The sequence below is a fragment of the Saccostrea echinata genome, unplaced genomic scaffold (genome assembly GCF_033153115.1).
Source record: "Saccostrea echinata isolate AGI-Se365-2 ecotype Australia unplaced genomic scaffold, CSIRO_AGI_Sech_v1 ptg000073l, whole genome shotgun sequence".
In the NCBI taxonomy this organism is placed as follows: Eukaryota; Metazoa; Mollusca; class Bivalvia; order Ostreida; family Ostreidae; genus Saccostrea; species Saccostrea echinata.
Window position 1 is genome coordinate 1,286,202 of NW_026889822.1, and position 13,781 is coordinate 1,299,982.

Here is a 13,781-nt window from a genome sequence, read left to right on the forward strand (position 1 = left end):
GAAAAAAAAAATGTTGTCATAACATCTTCTAAACATATTTCTTTTTATATCTCCGTTAATCTTTAAACACCTTTTTATTGCTATGGAAATAAATGGATCCAACTTACCCCATTTTATCGTGGCCATCAATTTATGAACTTGAGATGACCTTAACCTGTGAGATATAACTTTGATATACATGTGATCCATCAACCACATATGATGCTTTATTTCATTTCAATGAAGGGATTCTACATTTTGGTCTGGACACTATCTCTGTCTTATTGTGAAATATCATCTGAATCGATTTTTTTCGATTATATTGGCATGTCTCCTTTTGCTTCTGGGACGTTAAAGGACCAACGTCTTTAATGCTCTTCCTTGAAATATGATTTTAAGACATAGAAATCTAGGTCATGATCTGGATACACTATGATATCCATATATCGGAAGGTTACAACAATTTTGTGAGTTTACATACTTTTTTAGAGATCATATTTTACCTGTTAATAAAAAAGACCCCGTGTAACGACAAGCGGGGATTGGTAATTCACCGATAGCTGTTGACATCTCAGTAAATCTTACTGGATAAGAAATCTTTTAAATATAAAACCATAATTATCAAATCAAAATTTTGTCCTTTTCAAAATTAAAAAAAAAAACATTTAAGACATTCATTGAATATCCATTTATCACACACACACACACACACACTCACACACACACACATGATTTGGCACTTCTTTTAAGTTTCAAAAAGATTGAATTAAAAAGCAACCAAGAAAGATGAAATTAAAAAAAAAAATACCACTTTAAAAAGTTTCCATGGCAACAGTGACCATTTTGAAAATTTTGAATATAGATTGCACATTTTTAGTTAGTGTTCATTATGACAGTGGAGTTTCATGAAGATTGACTGAGCTATCTGCGAGAAATTGTGCGGACAGCGTTGTCGGTCGAAAAATTTCGTTCGGGTTGACATAATTAAATTGAATGTAAGTATTGGGATTACTTTCACGTGATTTAAATGATTCAATGAAAATACATTATTTTCTTCATAATCCTTTTTAGAGCCTTAAAGTACGGGAAAAAGAAAGTTTAAATTGAATATGACGTTATAATGGATCAAGCATCAAGAAAAAAAAACTGAAGGCATTTACTAGATCTTGACCTTAAAGGGGCTTAGAAACAGATTTGAAGTTAATATTTTCTCAAATTTTCTGTATAATATCATGACTTATATGTTGCTATATCATTTAACATGGAAATATAATAAAAAAAACTTTATCTGTTGACCATTCTTGAATGTTCTAAAAGTTTCTTTATGTTACTTAATATATACATGATGAAACAATACAAACATATTTCAATTACAACATACCTCACAACAGTAATCTAGTGTCAGGACGATCTCTTAATGACCAGGAGACCCGGGCCCAATTCTTGTTCACCGAGCCGCTTTAAATCTTAGACGTAAACATAGGTAGTGCTTGTTACTCTGTTCTGAAAGTAAAACCTAAGTCGATAAAAAAGGTAGGAACTGTTCCTTTTCCAAGCACCCAATACTAAAAGTGAGTGGTCTTTCGGATTAAATCTTAAAAACCGAGCTCCCCTGTCACGATGTGTTGGTAAGATAAGGTACCCTCACTGCTCAATGACCCTGAGTGGCGAGTATAGGTCTAAGTTTGAGGCCCTTCACTTGTTTATGGTGAAGGTTCTATATGAGCGAAAAATTTTCGAAAGGACGTAAAACGATATAAATCAGTCAATCATTCAATCTTATTGCTGTAAACTTATCGTATTATGATTTTCGTACATGTATGTTTGTATTTCATTTTTCAATTATCTTTAAATAGACTATAACATTATGGTATGCATATGCTAGGGCATTCAATTTTCAATTATTTTTCATTTGCTGTAGATTCACTGGGAGAGGAGGAAGGAGCATGGGCGGAAAGGGGGGGGGGAGATATTCTCCAAGCTAAAATTGTCAAAGATAAGGTTACATGTGTGCATTTAGATTTTAGGATTGATAATAAAAGAAAGAAGAAAGAGAAACCGGTTATAATAATAAAGTGAATATTTTGAAATATGTTTAACCTAATACATTTATTAAATAGATGCATGAGATTTAGGTCTTTTGATTAATCAGCTTAGTCAATTTCATTACTCAGAAATTTCCACAATGCAAACCTGCCATCAGCTACTTCGTACCAAAAAATATAAAAATTTTGACTACTGAGAATACCTTATTTGTTTCAGATTTTTATTAAACGCCATGCTTTTATATTTTAAAAATGACCATCATCTACCAGCAAGAATTATGCACCTGTATATACATACGTTTTCAAGACTGATTAAGCCTTTTCAACGAAGATAAGTATCATTAAAATATTTTGGTATAAATTGCGTCAATACTTGTTGGTTGTTTATTGAAATCAAAAAGTAAGAGTCAAAACGATTGCCTTTTTATAAATATCGACATCATTACATAACACAGTTCTGTCAAAAAATGTTTAATAAGGGCAATTTTTCTGCTAAAATTTCCTTAAAATATTTATAATTAAGGATAATTATTAATTGAATTATTCCCTTCAAATCATGAGCTGTAGGGGAGCTGTAGGGGACTTCGCCTTAAGGTTGCTGCCAGACCATCCACCTCTTTATATATATTAAATTCCCTCCCAAAACTAAACCCTAAAATTTTAGTATCCGTCCTTGAGACAAGTTACCTTAGGAATTTTATGGAGCTGTCAGGGGAAGATATATTTAAAGAAGTTTTAATATTTCTCTGCAAATTTTATCTTTTTAATTGATTTGATTCAAACTTTCTACTTCAAGTAAACTTAATGTGGATAAATTACATTCATTCAATTTACGGGTCTTAATACTTACTGATTTTCAACCTTAATGTCAAGTACATAAGAACAATGCCTTTATTGTCATGATTTTTTTTAAATGTAAATATTTAGCTTATCGTTAGGGTTTTGATATTGAATGAGTCTTTAAACTCTCTAAAAGAAGAGTACAGGTAATGACACTGTTTTCTCATAATGCAAACCGAAAGTAAAAGCTAAGCGGTTTGCTTCAAATAAATACATTGAAAATATACAGGTATGTCTTCTTTAAACAATCATCATTTTCCAATTATATAAACTTAAGTAATGTAATAATGCATATTTACCTTTTTAGGGTTGTAAATTATCCAATGGCATTTTCTTTTTACATAATCGCATTCAGTAGTAAGATATGTTTTGCGTAATGAGTGTTAACGTTTATATTTTACACTTCAAAAAAAAAGGCTTACAAAGTTTACAAGTTGTAATTTACAGGATTTTTTTTTGAAATTAGGAAACTGTATAATACATCATAAAAATGTTGACGTGTATATTAAGTAGCCTTTCTCATATTGATCATAACGTGTTATTTAAAGGTTGTCTTGATGAGCCTAAGTTCCAATTCCATTTATCGATCCACAGAAGAATTAACTAATTCTATGTTGACGAAACTCCCATCATAAAACACGGAGGTAAAAGAAAAATCCTTTTATTTTGCAGATACGTTATATGTTTTTATTTTCAGATAAAACAAAATGTATCACACCACTCGACTATCAGAGGCAATCTATGTGGGACTGTGTCTTGAAATAGGGACCCCAACGGAAGTGAAGATCAGGAGAGAAATAATGGACATTGACGAGGTTGTTAATAAATCTCTGTACATTGTGAGGGGATTTGACACAATGAGGAGTGGGAATAAGCGTGAGGGATTCAGACTGAGAACTTCAGATGAGGATATGATGCTCTGGGTTCCTAATCACAAGGTAATCAATGACCTCTCTCAAGTCAGTCTCTATCGTATCCCTCAGCACACTATGATTCTGATGGAGAGTAATGATACACCACCGGGATTTACCAGACTTAAACTGTTGAGTCCATCAAAGAGGTCTGTAATCATATCATCCTGTATTATGATAAATAAAAAAGTTTATATATCTAGTACATTATTCCGCAATAATTATTTGCAAATTCTCCAGGATTTTTTGCTCTTGTTCTTCATTGGTCGTAGGAGGATCTGGTGAAGTAGACTTTGCATTCTGTATGAAGTCACACCACTGGCCAACAATAGCACTGCCTTGGATACAGAGATGTCATCTAAAAGGATGGCCCTCCGAGACTGTGGTATCGGATATATTAAGCGGAGGATTTCATCTTGTTCCGATTGGCAGTACACCTGAAGATGCACAAGAATGGAGAATCTCATTCTCGCAAGCCGAGCAAAAACTTCTTTATTTCATGAATCATTGTCAGTTTTTGAGTTACGGTCTTTTAAAGATTTTTCTAAAAGAAATGATAAATTTTCAGAACAAGGCACCCATTCTTTGTTCATACTACATAAAAACAATTGTATTTTGGGTAATTCAGAGTAATAGGTCATTGACTTGGACACCTGGAAATTTATTGTCTTGTTTCTGGGAATGTTTTAAATTATTAATATTTTGGATACGTATTGGAGAATGTCCAAACTTTTTTATTCCGCAAAGCAACATGTTTCGTCTAAAAATGACCGATTCTGTACAAACTTCATTGTACAGACAATTGTATGATTTGAATTGTAATGGAATATCAAGTTTACTATTGAGTGAAACAATAAGACCTTACCTCAGTAAGCCCATTTTGAATAGAACATTGGGAGTATGTACAGACGAGAACAGTTTCATAAACAGCACCGTGTAATTAGATTTTGCCTTTTAGGGAGAAAGAGCCCAATTAATGCACATTTATCTTATTCTTTATCTTAAAGAATTCGCCGTTTATATGGGAGAAGTGGAGAAAATGATAAAAGGAAAGATGACATTATATCAGACAGTCTCATTGGAATGTACAACATCTGAGGTATTACGAAACACTGCCATGTTAATACAAAGTAGTATATTTTCAGTTGAACATTCCAATAAGGCTAATTACAAAGCTAATTGTGTATCTGCGTTGCTAAAAGTGTCATGTAAACTAGGTTGTGTGTCAGATATTCTGTATCTTGCCATGTACTTCTACAAAACACGCAGGTATGAACAGTCACTCAATTGTTTATATAAGGCACAGTGGAGAATGTCATCACTGTACATCTTGTATCGTGGTCAGGGAAATGTAGCTATGTACAGACGATACATGGATGGAATGACATTGGGTTATAAAATCAGAAGAGCCCTAATAAAAGACATTGTGTTACACAAAAATTATACTTACATAGATGAATTAGTGTTAGAGCAAAACAATAGTCAATTTTCTGTATTAATCCCACCCTCAGTGATGTTACACATATTGTTAGTGCTGAATCATCACAAAATGGGTGACAAAGTCAGTTCAGAAAAATATATACGGGATCTACAGACAATGCTGCTCACTGATAAAGGGCTATATGTACCTATTCGCTTTAGAGAAATTTCATGGCAAATACTGGGTATCTCTCAACAAATTTGTGGGTATAATTTGGAATCTCTACAATCGTATCAATATTCGTTGCAACAATTTCCCTTCAACAATATAAAGAAAGCAACATTGATTAGAATAATCATACTCATCTTTAAAGTGACCAATGCAGAAGATTCAGGAAGCCACAATGTTAAGAATATACACACTGGCGTTTAAAGCGATCACATATGATGTTTTTAATAATACGATTGTTTATATTGATTGTGTTTTAAGACGCTGAAATTTTCCATTGATGTTTGTCATTTTTATTTTCTGTATTCAATAGCTACATTGTATATGCTTGCATGCTCTTACATCGTTTTTATTTATAGGTATCTCACGTTCGTAATCAATGTTACTCATACTTTTTTTTCGGATGAACGTGTAGGAATGTTTTGTATTTTAACTTTTAACATGATGAATGTCATGTTTTTAGATAATTTTACTCTTTTTTGGTTAAATATACAAAATACACAATATTTTCAAAGTGCTTATGTTTTTTTTTTATAATTTGTTTAAGATGGAGAAATTCACAATAATATTGAAACAGAGGAAAAATTAAGTAAAATCATTTATTATTTTCCGATATGTACTTTTTGATTCTTTCATAATATATCGATGTATCACATACCTCGCCTGTTAGAAGTTGTGAATGTGGGACTGTATCCTAAAATAGGGAGTCCTACAGTGATGAGGATCTGGAGACAAGTATTGGACACTGATGAGACTACAAATAAATCTGTTTACGTTATTAGGGGTTTTGACAGATTGACAAGTTGGAGTAGACATAGAGGATTCATACTGAAGTCTTCAGATATAGATTTCATGCTATGGCTTCTGAATCATAAGGCAATCTGTGATCTCTCTCAGATCAGTCTTGATTTTATCCCCAAAACACTATGATTCTGATGGAATGTGATGACGATTTAGCATTGGGATTTACAGAAAAAAATTTATGAGTCCTCAAATAATACAAAAATCAGTTCCACCCGTGTAGTAATGAATAACGAAGTATACATTTCAAGTACATTATTAAGAGATAACCGTTTGCAATTCTTAAGAACCAGTAATATCTCCCACGCTTCTGCTGGCCATCAAGTACCTTATTCTACATATTCCATTTTCCATGATGCAGGGACTGGCTTTGTGTTCTGCTTACCCTACTGGCCTACGTCAGCACTACAGAGAAGTCATGAACAGGGCTGGTCAGGCTGGTCAATCCCAGAATGGTGCAACGGATATATTAAGCGGAGGATTTCATGTTGTTCCTTTTGGCAGCAAACTTGAAAATAAACTAAAATGGAGTATCTCATTCTCTCTAGCAGAACAAAAACTCGTTTATTCGACGAATCTCTTTCAGCTTTGTGTTATGGTCTCCTTAAATTTTTCTGAAAGAAGAATTCATTGTTATAATAATACACACATTCTTTGCTCATACTTCATGAAAACAATTGTTTTTTTTTTTTTTTTGGTTTATACAGAGTGATACTGATTTGGACACCTGATAACTTATTGCTTGACTTTTAGGGGAACTTTAAATTATTGATAAACATGGTACGTAATGGGAAATGCCGAGACTTTTTATTCAAAAAAAAAAAAAAAAAAAAAAAAAAAAAAAATGTTTCGACTACAAGTCATCGGTTCTGCACAAATGTCACTGTTCCGTTAGTTATTTGATTTATAGTGTAAGGGAATATCTTGTTTACTATTAAGTGAAACCATCGGACCTTGTCTCAGTATTGCTATATTAAACAGAACATTGAAAGTCTGTACAGGCGAGAGCAGTATCATCTCTACCACTGAATTCCAGCACCAAGTTAGATATGAGCTTATTGAGTGAATTATCTGTAGTTTATCTTTAGATTACAAGTGTTGAAGAATTTGCAGTTTACATGACACAGATAAAAAGAATGATTTGGAAAAGGTTGACACCAAATGAGAATGTTACTTTACAATATATATCTCATCAAATGTGCTTCAGAATACTGCCATGTCCTTACATAGTAGTATATATCAAAATGAAAATCGCAATAAGGTTTGTTCTAAAGATAATGGAGTATCCACATTACTTAAACAGTGTAAGTTTGGTTGTTTATATGACATTCTGTATCTTGCTTTGTACTTCTACAGAACTTGTAAATATGAAGACTCAGTTGTTCTTATCAAGCGCAGGAGAGAATGTCTCTGCTATATATTAATGTATAGGAATTATTTTGATGAAGATGTGTACAGACACTAGATGGAAAAGAATAACCTAGGAACTTAGGTGCGAAGAGCTCGTGAGAAATATTGAATTACACTTACATTGATGTACTAATTCTAGAACGGAAGAATGGCATTCATTCATTATCTATCTCACTTGGTGACACAATCAGCATTTCTATCGTCAACTTCCATTACTTATGAGGCAATATACCCTTATCACCTGCATATGGTGTTTTAGTCTCCCAGTCGAATCAATACGCAAGAGCAGGTTCCACGTGCGAACAATTAATAAAACGATTCAAGTTATTGCCAAAAAACTTGATGAAAAAGCGATATCAACAGTCTCGTTTAAAATGAGCATTTTGCAAGTTCTACGGTCGATAAAATGACCTTGTCAGAAAATACCATCTATCATTAATCCAAATGCTTGTGAGGCCATTATTTACACATTGAATTTTCTACGAATTTTTCTGTTTGTCCGCTCATGACAATAAGCACACAACGGGATGCTCACTCCTCCATGACACCTGACCCAACTCTGATACTGGTAAGTGTTTGCTCTGCTCCCGATTGTATTGTTTCAATGGACTTTTGAGATTGATAACTGTTCGTTATCTCCATATTTCATTTCAAGTGATTGTCTATTAATAGAAACATACCTTTACTGAGATTAAATCAAAAGAAGTGCTTCTATTTTGATATTGATTTACTTTTAAGATCACATTTTCCATATGTCGTAAAAATAATAATAGTTCATTCAAGTTCTTTATAAAAGTATAAAATCTTACACTTTGCAAAATACATACTAACTTGTATTGATAACAGACAAAACCTGTAACAGCATGTCAAAAAGAAAATCTCACGTCACAAGTATTATCTGTATTCACATTCTTGCTCCTGGTAGATATAAAAGTAATTTTTCTGTGTGGGATAAACTATTTGCCTTTAATCACCTTTAGTGACTTTTTTGATTCTTCGAAATTCAAATGTGCTCTTCAAAAACATACTTGATAACTTTTGTATGTATTGCATTATCTTCGTTCGGTTTTGTGATCATTGGTATTTTTGATAAAAAGTGGGTGGAAACACCCAATTTTTGTATTTCAGTTTTCCCGGATAGCAATGAATGTGGTGCAGGTAAGATTTCATTTATTCATACACAAACATATATAGCCACTTGGATTCATCGGTTATTATTTTTATTTCTAAGAACATAATTTCCAATAAAATATGTTGACTTTAGAAAAAATGACATAATAGGGCTTCATTCTTTTATTTAGGCGACCTTACTAATTTGCTTCTGGTTAGCAACTGGGTGTGCCTCCTAACGGCAATTTTCTTTGTGTTAACTATTTGTTTTAACTGGTGGAATTCTGACACTGAGGCTCGCAAGTGGGTCAATGGAATTGTAATAGTGGCTTACCAACTGGCAGGTTAAGATTATTTTCAAGGCAATAATGCATTCCTTAAATAATGATTAAATGTTCATTAAAATAATATTTATCAATATGCTATTTAATATCAACAACGATAAGATAAAGAAAAATCAGATGATATCAGTTGTAAGTTTTTGTTAAAAGATACAAAATCATGTATATATTAATATATACATTTCTTATATAATTTATATTTTCTTTCAATCAAGGTGTTCTAGGATTCATTGGATGTATAATACTTCTGTCAAAATATTCAAATGAAATTCGTTGGGGCTGTGTTTTTGGATTCATAGGTTACTCATTAAGCGTTCTTCAGGTAATCAAATGAAGATTACGAACAGTATTCGATCTCAAAAGGCCATTGAAACAATACAAAATTGGATCAGAACAAACATGGACCTCTCAAAAAAAAAGCAGAGGTAAGATCATGGGCGATGGGGGAGAAGGCATTTATTCATAGGACATTTATCATGCGTTCTTCAGGTATTAGAATTTGTCAAAATTCATAATGTGAGAAAGGGTATATGGGTTGTCAATCGCAAAATGAAAACTGAAAAATCATAGTTGATGAACATTATAACTACTACAAAAATACAAATTTTAAGGAAAAGTAAATAAGTTTTGTAATAAAAATATATGGAATCAAACCAAAAAAACTTTTTCCAAGCAATAACGGTGCTTTATTGGAAACGAAAGCAGCTCAAGCTTCTATTTCTTTACATTTTAGAAAATGTAAAATTTTAGTAAATGTTTAATTTTTGTTTCCATCAAAATATAACAATTTGAAAAAATTAACCCCATAAACCTGAAGAGAAATTACATTCTGCGTATTATACAGTTTAGAATACCTTTAAAGGGAAAAATTATTTCCTTTCTAATTTCCATGGCAGCAACTAAAAAATTAGTCCAATCATTTTTTTCTTCTTCAGAAATCTGTTTGCCTTAATGCAAGCAATAACACTTTACATAATGTTTCGAACCAATTTGTTGGTCAGGTACCAGAAAAAAGTAAATCTAAAATTTGCACTGTTCTTTTTTTTCCTTTGTAACAATGGCAGTAATGCTTTAATGTTTCACAACAATTGGCTATCCAGGTACTAAGAAGCTATTTATTATTAGATTTTTTTCCATTGCAACGTTGACCATTTCGAAAATTGTATCCATAACTATACTTAAGGACAGATGATACAAACATTTTTTTTCTTTGGAGGAGACTTAATATCATGTCACAGTTTTAGAAAAGTGGATAATTCTTTGAATATTTCTCCTTAGACTCGGAGAATGAAATACCTTCCATAGTACCCCAAAACAGTACACAACTAGAGTAATCATGGTAAAATTGTTTAAAAATCATTCATTTACCCTCTTTTTTCTTCAAACATGTTTCTAAAGGAGTGCAGCGTGAACTGATATTACATTAACTCAATAACCTGTTGTATTTTCTTGCATAAAAAATGACACTTGGAAAATTTTAGTTGATACTTCAATAAAATTACAAATATGGACAAATCACACGCAGTAAAGGTTTACAGATGAAAATAAATTTAAGAATATGTTAGCTTGGTGATAAAAGTGTAATTTAAACTTTAAAAAAAATATACCAAGCCAGGTGAATTTTATAAGAAAAGCAAAATGATAAAAATCAGCACATAGCACATAGGCTAATTTTTACCATTTTTTTTTTTTTACCAATTTTTACCACAAAACCTACCAGTCGGTGTTTCCTATATTATCAACCAACAAACTTAGATGTCTCATTTGAATTAATGATAGTCTAAACCATGTGTTTGAGACGTAAAGATATAATGTTTATAATTTAAAAAAAGATTACATAAAACATGACTGCAGAGTACCTAATTTAGAGACATTCATATTTAAAGCTTTATGTTCCAATTCTTAACCGCCAATTCAACCATATGCTATGAGGGTTTGATCCAGAAATTATGTCACAACTGCTATAAAATCTTGAATAATCGGAAATTATCAACAAATTTTAAATACGTACGACTTTTCCTTAAAATTTAATTTAGTTATATACTTTTTAAACTACTATAATAAACACATCGATCTCGCCTATCGCCACACGGCAAGAATTCATCGACGTTGTTATGCCGTTTTCTTCGGCACTCTTATTCCGTTCATTCATAAATCTATTAAATCTACATTCCCAACCTGTGCTGGACTACCTCATTTTGAGTTGCTTCATAAAAAGTATTTTAACCTTTCATATTGCATTGCATATTCATTTTGCTGTGCGTACTAGCGTTGGATTTAAGAGGAAGCTACGTGAAAGGTTTATCCTTCACACATACATTCTTCTTCCTCTTTTTTTAAGGTCATATATCCGAAAAACCCCAGACCCCAGATTTCCACTTCTACTGCTGGGCACTTGGCGTTGGAACAGTCACTACTTATGTTAACATCTTAGGTCTGATACCGCGTCGGGAACGAGAATCAAATCCTTTTCTCCCGATCAGGCAGCGAACGCCCCACTACTAGGCTACTGCGACTGGTTACAAAGATTACTGAACAGAAGTGTGTAAAATAATTGTCACCCGGCACCACGTGTGCCGAGGGAAGAGGATCTGGCACCTGAATCGGTGTTTCGAGCACATTTTGGAGATTTTCCTGGGCCTGCCACTCGTCAGAGGTCCAACCCGGAGTCAGTTCTAACTATAGTTATATCAATATCTGGGCATTATGTTTCATGCATTCTCAGATATTGCCAATAAATACCAGTAATGAACATTTTCTGTTGGCGGGATTAATAGTGGTCACGCATTATTTCTGTTCCATTGATAAAACTTTGAGAATCCGAAACTATATGTTTTTTTTTTGGATATGTCAATGAATAAAACAATGTTTTTTGTCAAGGAGAATCAATATTCTCTATATAGCGATTTTAAAAATATAGCACAAGTCACATCATTGTGCTAGATGAGTTAGTGCACTTGGCGTGAGAGAAGTTATATATTTGCTGTTTGTTTAGAGTGTGTATTGGGTGATTGACAGCCACATGTATACAAAACTCTGCCCTGCGTGATGTTCGCTTACTTCGATTGTTTGATGTGTTAATTATTATGGCGCGCATTCGAGTTTAAAAGCTCGTATAGGTTTCTATCATTAAGTCAAATGCTAAATCACGTTTTTCTTATTAATTGTTTGACCATTATTTACACACTAAAATGTCTACAGATTTTTACGTTTTTCCCGATCATGACAAGGAGCACACAGCGGGTGTCACTTGTCGACAGGGGATGTTCACACCTCCATGGCATCTGATCCCATCTCTGATGTTTTTGGAGGATGGTGTTTGCTCTGCTCCCGATGTGTATTGTTTAAAATAGACTTTGAGCTAGAATACTGTTCATTATCTCTATATTTCTTTTTATGAATTCATGGTAATTATCTAAATTAATGGATGATAAGACATTGGTAAAACCGTATGATAACCAAGTATTTCTGGTAGATATGTACTTATACATGTTTTTATGGTTCATTGGGCATGCAATGTCAGTCATAATTGTTTTGTTTAAATATTACAAAGGCAAAAAGGAGTTAATAAAAACGTAACAATATGTTGAAACATGAGATATTTAAGTGACTTTCCTTTACTTTGTAGCTCTTCATGATATGCTTCTGCAAATGCGCAATCTCTGATAACGATGAAACTGAAAGAGAGCCAAAAAGTGACGCAGAAGAAAACTATATTTAAAACTCATGCATAAAAGAATACATTTACTGGAACCCGCTATATTTCTTTGTGTGTTTACTTGATATATCCCAGTAAACATGAGAAAAAAGACATCACAGAGTCTACCACATCTGTTTCATATTTGGATGTTTTACTGACTATAAACGATGAACGCAAACTAAGAACTAAATTGCATGACAAACTATATGACTTCAGCTTTTCCATCGTCAGCTTGCCTTATTTATGTTGTAATATCCCACTATCACCTGCATATTGTGTTTACATCTCCCAACTTTTTCGATACTCACGAGCTTGCTCCGAGTACGATCAATTTTTAAACTGCAGCTGGCTACTGACAGATAAGATGATGTTACAGGGATTTCAACAACCTCGTTTTAATTCTTTGGTCGTTATAATGACCTTGTTAGCAAATATAACCTGTCATTGGGCCGTTTGTTTGCTGACGTGTTTCATTGTGATTGTTAGATTTCTATCCCTAGGGATCACGGCGGGAGTGACCGGTCAACAGGGATGCTGACTCCTCCTGCGCACCTGATTCCACAGCTGAAATTTCCATTGTTCTGTTTTTTATGCCCTGCTCACGAATTTGTATTAAGGACAGACGATACGTTCCTCAATAATATATAATTTTTTCTTAGATTTTATCATTGAAGTATTGCTACTTTAACATGTTTACTCGCAAAAAATTGAGGTTCCTTACCAGGCATTTGAGCAAGATACCAGAGGATGTTTTTCCAATAAAATCCTTTCGGAAAAAAACTTAATAAGTCAATAACACATTTTTTGGTGTTTCATTTTTTAAAGACAATTAGAAACCAGTTTAGAAATCAGAAGGTAATTAAAATTTTGAATATTTTCCAGACAATACGAAGGTCTACAAAACAGACATTTGAGGAACGTATCGTCTCACCTTTATTATAGATTTTTATGAGATCGATTAGTGTCCGTTATCTTCACCTTGTCAAGTTATGGATT

General features: G+C 32.9%; 1 protein-coding gene across 1 annotated transcript; it reads left to right on the forward strand.

Moving 5' to 3' along the window:
- The first annotated feature begins 8,641 nt into the window (after positions 1-8,641).
- Positions 8,642-12,806, forward strand: LOC133176332 (uncharacterized). The gene is made up of 4 exons (XM_061311459.1): positions 8,642-8,792; positions 8,936-9,088; positions 9,301-9,407; positions 12,714-12,806. Exons 1-4 carry the CDS (start codon positions 8,642-8,644, stop codon positions 12,804-12,806), a joined length of 504 nt encoding a protein of 167 aa, XP_061167443.1.
- Positions 12,807-13,781: the final 975 nt, after the last annotated feature.